The sequence below is a fragment of the Miscanthus floridulus genome, chromosome 15, assembly GCF_019320115.1.
Source record: "Miscanthus floridulus cultivar M001 chromosome 15, ASM1932011v1, whole genome shotgun sequence".
NCBI lineage: Eukaryota > Viridiplantae > Streptophyta > Magnoliopsida > Poales > Poaceae > Miscanthus > Miscanthus floridulus.
The window spans coordinates 71,465,976-71,478,700 of record NC_089594.1 but is presented as its reverse complement, the minus strand read 5'-3'; the positions used below and the strand labels follow the sequence as shown (position 1 = coordinate 71,478,700).

General features: G+C 45.4%; 2 protein-coding genes across 4 annotated transcripts; both read right to left on the bottom strand.

Moving 5' to 3' along the window:
• Window positions 1-575: 575 nt before the first annotated feature.
• LOC136508944 (protein MHF2 homolog) lies at window positions 576-5,512 on the bottom strand. Of its 3 annotated transcripts, none has more exons than XM_066503723.1 (6): window positions 4,913-5,512; window positions 4,700-4,780; window positions 4,576-4,615; window positions 2,909-2,962; window positions 2,713-2,817; window positions 576-623 (listed from the first exon to the last, which is right to left on the bottom strand). In XM_066503723.1, exons 1-5 carry the CDS (start codon window positions 4,964-4,966, stop codon window positions 2,714-2,716), a joined length of 333 nt encoding a protein of 110 aa, XP_066359820.1. In that variant the 5' UTR covers window positions 4,967-5,512; the 3' UTR covers window positions 576-623; window position 2,713. The 3 variants fall into 3 exon arrangements, with proteins under 3 accessions (XP_066359820.1, XP_066359821.1, XP_066359819.1); XM_066503724.1 differs by lacking the exon at window positions 576-623 and adding an exon at window positions 1,995-2,642; XM_066503722.1 differs by lacking the exon at window positions 576-623 and adding an exon at window positions 1,995-2,526.
• A 146-nt stretch (window positions 5,513-5,658) lies between these two features.
• On the bottom strand, window positions 5,659-8,286 carry LOC136508943 (probable E3 ubiquitin-protein ligase RHY1A). The gene is made up of 3 exons (XM_066503721.1): window positions 8,034-8,286; window positions 6,390-6,598; window positions 5,659-6,310 (listed from the first exon to the last, which is right to left on the bottom strand). Exons 1-3 carry the CDS (start codon window positions 8,181-8,183, stop codon window positions 5,893-5,895), a joined length of 777 nt encoding a protein of 258 aa, XP_066359818.1. The 5' UTR covers window positions 8,184-8,286; the 3' UTR covers window positions 5,659-5,892.
• Between the last annotated feature and the right edge of the window lie 4,439 nt (window positions 8,287-12,725).

The following is a 12,725-nucleotide window of genomic DNA, read 5'->3' as shown; positions in this document are numbered from 1 at the left end:
CCGTTTTGACCAAACCAGCTAGTTATTAGTTATGACCTATTAGCAATTAGCAGCTAACTATTATCACTTCTTGCTAGATATAGATAGTTATCTTTCACACACACACACACACACACACACACACACACACACACACACACACACACACACACACACACATATATATATATATATATATATATATATATATAAAAACCTTGCTGCAAGCATTCGGTAGTCAAACACATATACATACATTAATCTCTGATCTGGAGAAACTCCTTATATGGTGAAAATTACAATGGAAGGAAGCAAGGTGGTCCTGTTCTTGATGCTGATCCTAGGATGTTTCATGATTCCTACACACTGTAAGTACACATCATACGATCAGGCGCATTCGGATAAAATTACTTATTACTCCCTCTATTTTAAATTATAAGATATTTTAGTTTTTCTAAATATATTGCTTGAAGGAAGTAGTTTTCAGTAAATATAAATGGTTCCCAAGTGTCCAGTTCGAGAAACAGAGAAACAACCTTAAAGTACTGTAAAGTTGGGTTTGCTTTACCTAATTGTTTAAGCGAATGCCCTTATGTGCATGCAGCTCGGAATGTTGTTGATTTGTGCCCATGCCAGAAACAGACCTGCGAAAAGGGTGCAATATCTGAAGCTGTTTGCTACTGCTGTTCACAAGACAATTGTTATGCGACGAGCGAGGATTGCGAGAGAGCTTGGCCAACTTGCCGCTGCAGCAAAACTTTGCATGCGCCCTAAATCTAAGAGACCGTGAAAATCCTGTCATTTATCATAAGGAAATAAAAAGAAGAGGTGTCGTTTCTTGATATATGATATAAATAAATATGGGATCTCCTTTCTAGTCCCCTAGGTTGCTTCTTTAGCCCTACCTTTAGCTTTTTCCACAGCCTAAGCTGTCCCCTTTATATTTGTTTTTGTACTTTCAAATCCTTTTTGATATATTCTCAGTAGGGGCCTAAAATCCCCTCCTGTCTCTTCCAAAAAAAAAAAGGATATATCTGTTCATTCATGCTTGGATCAGTGCTGCGCTGTCGACAAAAACCAGCGTCTTTAATTTTTTTTATATAAGAAGAAAACTACAAGTGACTGTTGGCGCTTCGTGGTTCGGACAAGTTTAGAATAGCAACGACAATAACCATTACTATTACGAACCAAATATACCCATTCGTTACAATGGGGCATATAATTTGTTGTGTGGTGTTTGTACCTATAATTTGCTAGCTATTTTTGTTAAATTTAATTAGGTTTAGCCCAACTTTAAATCAAATATATTTAAGGATTAATCTCATACGGGAAATTGACCGTTAAGTAGGTAGCTATTGTGTGCATCTTTTGTAAGTTTAAGAAAGATGGATGGCGAGCCACATGTTTGTACACGCGCCACAAAATGTACATGCTCAGGTAGCCAAGCCACGACACGAGTGAGGTGAAAACAATGAAGGCTTTGCAGCTCTAAACTTAGAGTAAGAGCTAAGGCTCAGATGACCAAGCCATGACACAAGCGATGTGACACCAAGCTTAAAGCAGGTGAGCGCAGGGGCTCACATTCCATGACACTAGTGGTGTGACGCCGATAAAGATTTTGTATCTCCAAACTTTTAAAAAAAATAAGAGTGAGAGCGAGATGATGATCCAAAGGGTGAGAGCGCAGGAAGACGAACCCAAGGGACAAAAGAGGAGCGCAAAGGACGCATGATTCAAAGGGTGAGAGCGCGGGAACAGGAATCCAAAGGACAAAAGAGGAGCGCAAAGGACAGACTAGTGAGAAAGTTAGACACGATGATCCAAACTTTTTTTACACTTTAATATTATAGATATGTAGATATAGAATATATATTGTTTATTATTATTACTAGTACTACTATTATATTATTAGATTTTAATATATCAATATTTTTATGACGACTCTGCTGTGTTTTAGGTTGTGTCAAACACCGTAGGAACACGATAACTACAAGTGACCGTATGTGCTTCGTAATTCCAACAAGTTTATAGAATTACAACAACAATGGGTGGATATATTCATAAGTAACAATGGTATCAGGTTCAGCTTCTAGGGTGTTTGGCACAGCTGTTTTACTAGCTGCTGCAGCTGCTGCTGTTATTGTCTCAGTGAAACACTGTACTAGCAGCGGCAGATGGTAGTAGCAGCTGCTTTTTAGCTGCAGCGACCGTGGCCTCACGCGACATCTTTGCCGCCATGTTCGGCTTGTCTTAGCTTGTTTCAGCTTATTCTCTCTCCCATAACACTATTGAATCAATCAAAACCAGCCGAAACAAACTAGTACACAGTAGTCTTGTGTACCAGCCGAACAGGCTGAATTGCCTCTTCTTCTTTTCCTTTTCATCATTCCTTGCATCTGATTCTGGGTTTATCAAGTTGAAACGGCAAACCAACGGATCGACCCATGCTTACTCGGTTTGGACACGCGAACCAATTCAATCCGTGTTATGGTTCCATCGAGGTTTAGGTGCGGGCAGGTAGCCGATTTTGGCGAACCATGAACAGGGCTACATGCCAGTATAAACAGTTATCAGTTCAGAGTCCGTGTTACAGCAAACAAGAAAAATATCATGTGTATGATGAAATCTAGCCTTTTGCTTTCCAAGTTTAGCTGATGTAGAAGCTGCGTGTGTTCATAGGCTTAGACAAATGCATTCAACCAGGTAAATGGATTTGGAGGCTCTAAGGGGTACCTCAAAAGTCCAATAGCAGCTGTGGCAACACACGCTCTAGGTGGGTGGGCTCGATGACAGTACCATCCTCCGCTTCAGCAATAAAAGCAGAGCGCTGAATAGCCTCTATAAGAGAAATCAGTTAAAATCCAGAAATGGAATTGCTTCCACAGCATAAATAGTTTTCAGAGGTGCAGCATTTTTCAGAGGTGCAAACCTGTAACAAATATGCGAAGAAGCTCGCAGCTGACTTTAAGAGCACTTGCATTGGCTGCCAGGTGAACATAACATGTCAGCATATAATGAATAACACACTCAGAGAAGTTACTTTGAACCCTATATTGTCCACTATAAATCAAAGGGTGACAACAATCGAGTCAAATACATCTTTCGAACTCTTTCTAGTGCCAATTCTTCATCTCTTATAGAAACAGAAAACCAGTCAGCATTTTTCATTAAAGTAAACCATTTGTTCACCAAGTTTCATTGTACTGATACTCTTACCCCAGTCACCAGCAGAATTAAGCCACTTAAACATAAAAAATCAAAGAAATACCAAAGTTAAAAGCAGGTTTTAACATACTATCTGGGACCCTTACACCATCTAGTTCCAATCTAGACAAAAGAATAGAAGGACAAGATTATTAAAAAAAAAAAAAACTAGTCAAAATGTTCTGGGATGGGGTGGAGAAACAGCTCAAACCCCTGAGCTGCGTTAGATGGAACACAGGGTGAAAGAGACAGGGAAAGGAGGTAGCTCTTTTCAAGCTTGATTTCCCAGTTCAGTCATTCCTCATATATAGCGCTGATTATTACAATCCATCCAAGCCAACAAACGATGTGCTTGTGAGCTTGTTTGATAAACCAAGTTCCAAACCTAACAAACAAACCTAGCTAAAACTTGATAACAAAGCAAATAAAAATCTTCTCTGATCGACTATGGTGTCTGGCACGGCCTTCTTGCAACCGTTGTTCAACTATGTGCCCCCAAGTAACACATGAGACATCCTACATTACCTAACAGTGCTCTGCACTTGAGGCATGTAAGTGCAGTTACACAAGTCAACTCGTGACAAACAATATCAAATTGTCTTACCCATTTCATCCAGCTATTGTCAAATAAGATGACATTACATGTAATGTAGCAATATAGTTAACACTCAAGGTGTAGAAGGCTAGAAGCCATCTACTTCGACAGAAAACAGGTGCTAAGCTGAAATTATTTGTGTGTGCTAGGTGAAGAAGATAAGTGCTTACTGTTACAACTACTAATCAAAACAAATGGAAGACTGGTTGATCAATATGTGATCAAACCAGTTAAGTGTGTGGCTTGCCATACATAAACCTGCTTAGAATTGGATTTATGCAGACCCCTTGGTAATTTTGAAAAGAACTTTTACCCACAAAATTTGTCTGATGGGCATATGTTACTGCCTTAGCCTTACTGGCTGCCAACACTAAAATAGCTATGCACATAGGACATAAAAGTTTAAGCACCAATTTTGCTTTATCAGCATTGACACTAATAGGGTGATTGGTTTAAGGAATGGGTCGGTCCATCATCTTTTCACTTCTCACTTTCTTGTTTGGTTTCTAGAATGGAATGAGTTGATCCATCATCATATCGTTTCTCACAAGCTAATGATTAGTACTAGTATGAGGAATGAAGTCATTCTACTAAATTCGAGGGATTGACTTACCATGCATCAGCTCATTTAGCACGGAGTCCTTACTCAAACCAAACACCTTACACATGAGAGATCGGGGAAACATTGGCTAACAGGTTCTTTGCAAACTGACGTCATTTAACTGCACCAACACATGCACTTCCTAGAAGCCATTTCATGCCGCTAGCTCCAGTAAAGAAGAAACAGACTCGCTTACCAGTTGTACTCCGATTTCTCCTCGAGGTCTCTGGAGCAGGCTGACGATTATTATTAGAAAATAAAGCACACTGGTCAGTAGAAGGGGAAAGGGGCGGTAAAAAAAAAGTCTGAAAATGAATCACCTCCACGTCGATGACCTCGTTGCCGCCGCCCTTCTCCGCTCGCCGCCGCCACACCAGCTTGAAGATGGCGTGAATCAGTTCCTGCTCAAATCCCAGCAGCGCGTCATCATCAGATTCAGATAAATGACCACAAATTGTCAGATAACAAGAGTTTTAGCCGAGGGAAAAATCCGAGGACAGAGGGGTCGGTCGTGGTTCGGGCGATAAACTCACCGGATCGAATGTCTCGGCGGCGGCCGAGTTGCCCGTCGTCGCATCTTCGTCCATGGCGGCGGAAATGTGGATGGAAACCGCAACGCGAATGGAAGGAGAGGCCCAGCTGCAATGTGGTGCCGAGCTTTAGTCTGTGGGCTTGGGCCTTCCGTGTCTAACGGGGTCCTTCGTCTCTCGGACTCCGGCAACAAATGGCCCACATTCAATTAGGCCCGATTCTAGGGCTTGGCCCATATGACTCTCCCGCTCGGCTTGCCGGGCGGCCTCCTATTCTGGCCGGCAACTCCAGTCCAAAGGGGAGCTCTCCGTCCATGGCTCCATGCCTCCCATGCTTCTACCCAGAACGGCAGCTCCAACCGTGGCGGCCTGGTGGGTGAGGTCATCACGTATCACGTGACTGGTAACAACGCAACAGGACTACAAGAGAAGATAAGCACAGGTGAACCACCACGGCCGTGCTTCGCTCACCGATACTCCTCGGGCATCGAATCTGTTCCTGAAACCGATTCTGCCTTTTCCGGACCAAACTGTATGCAGGCATCTTCTCCAGAACCAGATCCTGCATCACCACAGAACTGTAGGCGTGCATGACAACAACGTAGTAGAGCACAAGTCAACAACCGCACTGCAACAGAAGTGACCTTCCATGGAACGCAATTATGAAGCGTAACATTAGCCAGCTTATTGCTTCTCTGACGGTATCCACAGATGCAAAATATCCAGTTATACACAGCAGCCAGTCAGCATAGATACACATATACATATACCACACTGAATTGCTGAAGCCGCAAAGTTCAGTACTACCTCAACGGATAAGGGAAAACCATATACTAGTAGTTACAACAAGGGGTGAGCAGCGACATGGTTAAGCCTCAGACAGGAGGGTTCACTAAACCGTAGTCTGCAGCCTTGGACACGTTGTCATTCTCACTTGTCATTCTCACTTTGTCATTTTGTCATTCAGTTTCATCATTCTGCTGTTAGGAGCAAACTCGCACGGTGGCACGGCAGTAGGGGCAGTCGGCGCGGGACCGCAGCCACCGCTCCAGGCAGGCCGAGTGGAAGATATGCCTGCAGCGCAGCTGGATGAGCCCGTCGCCTGAGTCACCGCACCTCTCCAGGCATATGGAGCACTCAGCTGGAGAAGCTCCTCCCACGGCTTCACTGTCTTCTGCTTCCTGCAGCTCGGAGACGGGTTTGGGGAACACTGTGATGGGCATACACTCATCTGTGTTAGTGATGACGGTGCCTTCTTCAGCCTTGCTGGCTGTGACGGGTTCACCGGGCTGGAAGCAATTGGTTAGACTGCCCAGTATGTTGTCTGAAGAGGTGGACACACCGGCGTTAGCAGGGCGAGTTAGTCCAGCCCAGAATGATTCCGAGGGCCATGTCTTTTGCCTGCAGTGAAAATGTACATTCAGTATATTGTCAGATTATGTGCAGGAAGGACGACATGCTAAGAGTCGATTACGCGGACCTTCTTCCTGACAGGTCCACACTGTTGAGCCTCTGAAGAAGCCTTTCCCTGGCCTGCTGAACGGCGTCAGGAAGCCGACCATGGTCTGATATGCTGCGGTGAAGTCTTGTGCTGGAGGACATGCCGGCTGCATGCTCTCCTATGTTTCCAACTGATCCCAGAGGCTTCGTAGCGGCATCCCTTTGGTGTCCTGGAATATGTTCCTGACCCTGGTTTTACATAGTGGTTGTTAGAAGAAAATATGTGTAATCACTAAATATGATTTTATACTGCCTTTAAAGGACATGGAAAAATACAAAATGCTCTAATTTGTGCCTTAATTGGTCATGTAGCATATTTGCAAGATTGTAGCCAACACATGGTACTTAATCTCCTGCGGGCAGAGTGTTCATGTGTGATTGTTTGGTGACTTATTAGTGTCACCAAGAAACTAGCTCATTGCAAAGAAAACATGAATTGATGCATAAGAAATAGTAGCCACCTGTTTTTTACGAATGGAGAAATAGTAGCCACCTGACGACAATAAAGAGAAGATAACCTGTTTGCCATAGGCTGATATGGGGACCAGCAATTAATTTGCTAATGCCTGTGGCTAGATTCAATACAATTATTTCTAAGTCGCTAAAGCTCTAAGTATCATTTTCAAAGGAAAAAGATGGAGCAAACAAATGCCTGTCATCATGACACTAACTAAATAAATGGTAGCTTTCTTCACAAATGTAGATGAAGGGAACATATAAGGAAATTTGCCCATTGAAGTTACCAATAGTACATGCCCACATAATTTTTTTTTTGGCCTAATATTTTGAGCCTACAAATCATCCATGTCAGAGATTATCTGTTGGGGACAACTATCGACGTTATTCATTCAGATTACTATCTTAGATTGGTGTAATATCCTCTTTTAATAAAACTATTCTGGTATTCTCTGCCTGCTAGATTTACTAAAATACTCTGCCTAGTTCGAGAAAGACTATGAGCTAGTAACTTTCAAGCAAGCACTGCCGAATATTCCAGGACGCTGATGGGCTCCTCAATGTTCCTGAAGAACAAGGAGACTAGGCCTTCATGGAAACCGAATTACTACTGCGAAACAATTTCTCAAATTTGCGTGACCCAAACATTTAAGCAAAGGAAAACGAAGATCATACTGCAAAGCACATATCATCTACACACCATCGTCCATCTCTGTCGACTAATTCTAACCAAACCGACAGCGTGATTTCAACCTGGGATTTCATAGCAGTCCTATTTAACCACAGAGTGTACAGTAGACATCTACATCCATCAGGAGCTCAGAAGACCAAATCTCCACCAGAGGTTACCCTCCAAGAAAACATCAACTTTTTTTTCTCCGTTACGCATGCAGTCTGCACCCTGCTAACTCGATAACTCACCATTTCTCGGTGTCAAAAATCAAAACTTTCGGGCTCACCTAGACACGGGGAACAGTAATCCACAGTTCCACACCATGCTCCAAGTTCTAGCTATGCTGGAAGCCCGAAGTTCGAATCTATGAAGAAAACTAGAAGAGCCCCCCGTTTATTCACTCGGAAAACCGCAAAAGGTCGCGGCTTTATATTAGCAAACAAACGGCAGGAAGTCAGAGGAAACGAAACGGCAAGCGTGTTCTTGGGTACGCACCGGCTTGTGGTGGGAGAAGAGGGAGCTCCGGCGGCGGCGGTGGTCGCGGCAGGGTCGGCGTCGGGGGTCCGGCGGCTCGGGGCCCGGGTCGTCCGGCGGCGCCGGCGAGGGGCGGCGCTGGAAGTAGACGAGCTTGGAGGCGATTGGCATGCAAGAAGGGGGAGGGAGGGAAGGGTCAGAGGGAGGAGGCTAGTTGTGGCGAATTGTTACAGCGCCACTCCACCTGCTTGGCTGCTTTCTTTTTGTTTCTGCCCATTTCTCTCCGCTCTTATAGTGGCGTCAGTCAGTGAGTTCAATTTCTTGGTGCCCGTCCCTTTGGCGATGGGATTCAGTCATTCAGGGTCAATCTTGTCGCTAATCTTGTTCATAGAAAGTGACGGATATTTCGTTTCGTGTGCTGCACGGTCAGATGGGAAAGCGTAGACGCCTGGAAGGCAAATCCGGGGCGTCCAGCACAGATGGAAATGGAACTGACGAGAGCAACATCAGTTAGCTGACGGTTACTGCAGGAGGTAATGCTACCTCCTCTCTTTGCGCTTTTGGGCACGTTCGTTTGAATTTATTGGTCGGCTTATCAGCTAGAGTATTTTTCTCTCGTAATAAAATAGTTTTAGCCGATTTTAATACCAGTCGAGCAAGCTCTTTATTTAGTGTGTTGTATAGCATTTCTGTTTCTATTGGGACTGAGTCGTGGGGAGGAGGAGCGGGGGTGTGTGTGTGTGGGAGGGGGGTGCTCCATAACTTAGAATTAAATTATTATAAAGATGGTTCATCGGAGATTTTGTTGTGAGTGAGTGAGTAATCATGGCGTTGTTAAGAAAGTGGTCGCTTTGGAGGTGGTAAAAATAAGGGCTGACGTGCGTGTAAAAGCATAGCGTGATGGCCAAAACTAGGAAAGGTTAAAATGGGGCTAAATGGCCTAGCTAGCTGAATTGACCTGGATGGTGCCTGCCATGCATCTCGCGCTGCATGCCGTAGCGGTAGCCGTCAAGTGAGATAGCGGGATCAGGTGGTGTAGTTTATTTTAGCATATAAATTCTAGCGGCGACAAAAGAACTGAGGTCGTCAAACCGATACGCTGTTTGAAGTTTTGCGGTGGAGTAAAATTTTCACCACGTTTTGGCGCTTGGATGTACATGAGATCAGTAGAGATTTCAACCCACTTTACTCTCTTCTGTGAGTGCACGATTTTTCATCGCGCGCGCGGAGGGGTGAAAACGAGTTCACGAATTTGGTACATGAATCCAACGCTGCGCTGTCCCCTACCTGGTCCGCCGACGACGCGAAGCTCCATAGCCGGGCTTGAAGAAACGGAGAGCGGCTCCGCTCCAGTCGCCGCCCCATCGCGCCCCTTGGCCAGTCCGCAGCTGCCCCCTGCCCGGTCCGCTTCATGGCTGCGGTGTCCCTTAGCCGGTCCGCCGACAACGCAAAGCTCCATCGCTGGGCTCAAAGAAATGGAGGGGCAGCTCCACTACGTCCGCTGCACACGACGGCTATCGCGCCCCCCCTGGCCGATCGCTCTGCGCCACCGGCGAGCTCTAGACCGTTGAACTTCACACGACGACGAACCTCTATTTCTCCCAAGCAGCAAAGAGATGTTGCGCTGAAAGCGCATGTTGCAACTTGCAAGCGTACATTTTAAATGTTTTTGATGTTTCAGAGGTATATTACAAAAGTAGATCGGGATGTTGCATTTGTTGCAATGGTCTGTACATGTAATTTGCAAGCGTTTGTTCCCAATGTTTCATAGGCTGCAAATATGTTCATCTAGATGTTGCATATGTTTTACACATATGTTGCAAGTATTGCGTCTGGAAGTTGTGTATGTTTTGCTATGGTTTCAAGTGTTTTTTTGCAAGTGTTTCATTCTTCTTTTATATGTTGCAAGTGTTGCATCTGGATGTTTCAAAATTAGATCTGGTGTTGCACATGTTGCTATGTGTATACACGTATGTTTCAGACGTATGTTTCAAATATTTTATCTATTTCAGAATATGTTGTAGATGTTTTTTTAATGTTTTAAAAGTAAATCTCGACAAAGCACATGATGCTGCTATTGCACCGCCGTGGGTCACGATCACCGCATCACGTGGCTGCTGGTGGTGTGCTGCGTGCATGCGAGCATATGAAATGGAGCGGGCTCGGGATGGTCCCCGCGCATGTGTGGGTCCGCGTGGCCTCTGGAGCAGGATGTCGCGTCAGGCGTGGCTTCAGGAGCACCGTCCGATGCCAGTGTCCCGGATTGGGCATGCGGACGCTAGCAAGTCTCAATTCAACGGCTTGGTTGGCCCCAGCGTGCCGAGACAGGGTAGGACCTGGGCGCCGGCGCACCTCCGATCCGGTTTCCAGGTCTGTGCCTACCGTCTGTTTTATCCGGCAAACTAAGTGACCGACCGAGTGACTGTGGCTGTTCCTGCCTGCCGGCTCTCTCGAAGGGTCTTGCCTTTTTTTTTTCTTTTGTACTTTGGATTCAATCATCATATATTAACGGTGGTTCATCAAAGACAGTGTGAGTGGGTGAGTGAGTGAGAGTAATCATGGTGGTGTTATGGAAGTGGTCGCTTTTGAGCAGGTAAAAAGAAAGGGTGACGTGTGTGCGTGCAAAAGCATAGCGTGATGGCCAATACTGTAATAAGAGAGAGGTTAAAATGGGGCTGAATGGCCTAGGTAAATTGACCTGGAGTAGTTGTCAAGTGAGATCGCGCATCAGGTGGTGTAGTTTAGCAATTAGCATAAAATTCCAGCGGCGACAAAAGAACTGAGGTCGTGAAATCGACTTGATGTTCGGAATTTTGCCCGTGGATTGGTTGAGTTTAGTAGATCTTTTCACCACGTTTGGCGCGTGGACGTACGCGAGATCAGTAAAAATCTCTACCTACGTACTACTACTTTACTCTCGTTGGCGGAGTGGTAGAAATGAGCTCACGAATTTGCTACCTACGTACTGTACATGAGTTCACCCGAAGTTTTTTTTTTCTGTACTTTTGTTTTTAAGTGTTTATTTACAGAAAGAGAGAGAGAGAGAGAGGAGAGATTACACGAGGAAGGACAGAGCTAGTAGACCAGTCAACTGTCAAGAGGAAAGTGCAAGTGGCTGGCCCCCACGGGCCAGCGACGCGCGCGTGTGCTGGCGTGCACGTGGCGGCTTCTCCGCGGCCGTGGGCCCCGCGCAGATCTCGGCCCTCGCGGTGCGTCCAGCCAGCGTCGTGGAGACCTGACTCCTGAGGCTGTGGACTGACTGCCACTCTGCAGTAGAGCACTTGTGCGTGCTCTCTAGCTCGGGCGAGAGAGATGTTTCAAAGAGCGAGCGAGAGAGAGAGAGAGGCAAAGCATATTTTCCTTTCCAAATCTCCGACGCAAATTCGTCAGCGCATGCGCATGCGCATTTATTTCAAATAAAACTCTCTGTTTTGGGAACGATCGATCGCAACCGAACGGTGGTGCCAGCCTCGTCGTCGTCAGTCGTACGGCGCATGCACGGCCGCGCGCGTCGTGGAGCCCCCCGGAGCCCGGCCGGCGGCGCTTATGGTTACGGGCTCCTCCGATCCTCCTGTCGCGCTCCCGTGACGACCACGCACGCAACGCACGTGAATCCTGGTGACCTCAGTACCCACTCGCAGAATTAATGGCACGTATATACAGTACCATCGTCGTGACACCTCGTTTCAAGTCATGGTCGTCCTTGCATTGCACGACGACCCTGACTGCCGAGAGATTGGAGGTGGAGACACGCCGCACCAACAGAACATGCATGATGCGACAGACGGGGACGTACACGTACGGGAGCAACGCATGGGTGCAACACGTTTCTACTCGCGTAGTGTGTACTGTATGTTCCCTTGTAATTTTTTTTGCGCGGATGGAGTAACAAAGTATAGGAGCACCGACTTCAAGTTGTCACTCTGCAGCTAGCTCTAAACATTTCGAACCGAGTCATCAATAATCAGCATGTTCGTTTGTTGGTTTCAGCCAGGGCTTATCAGTCAGCCAACAGTGTTTTTCTCTCACAATAAACCAGCACCAGCCGGACTTATCAGCCCAAAAACCAACCAGCGAACAGGCTCAATATGGTCAGCAGCACAAGGGTACACGATGTTACCTCCATCTGAGTTTGCCTCACTGAATATATGATTGATGTCTGCATTCTGCCTGCCTCACTGAATGTAAACTCTGCCATTGGATAACAGCTATCTGAATGCGAATCACGCGGTGTGAAAATAGCTCTCTAAATGTGAATAATGCAGTGGTGGAAATAGCTCTGAAATGTGTTCACGTGTGAAAGCTTCATTTACAATGTTAAATAGCTCTGAAATGTGTCCATTTCATATCCTATGAATATTGAAGATAATTAAAATATTTTCATTTACAGTGTTAATTTGCCATGTGACAAATTCTAGTATGCTACTATTATATATAATATAAATGGCTACAGAGTTCACATGACATACTTGATCACAACAAAATGTAGGAATTAAATGCTGCAGCTAGCTAGTCTATGAAACAGTGAAATGACGAAACTGTACATTGAGAATGCTTGTTTCATACTCAGTTTCCATTAGTGTCGTATCTTAGAAACAATGAGATGAAACTGGCCTTAGATCGAACAAAGGATCTAAGGACTCTTTTCTTATGGTCGGTCATGGTTGGGAATATGGAATCCGTGGTTTTGTTTGAAAGAAGGAAAAAAAACAC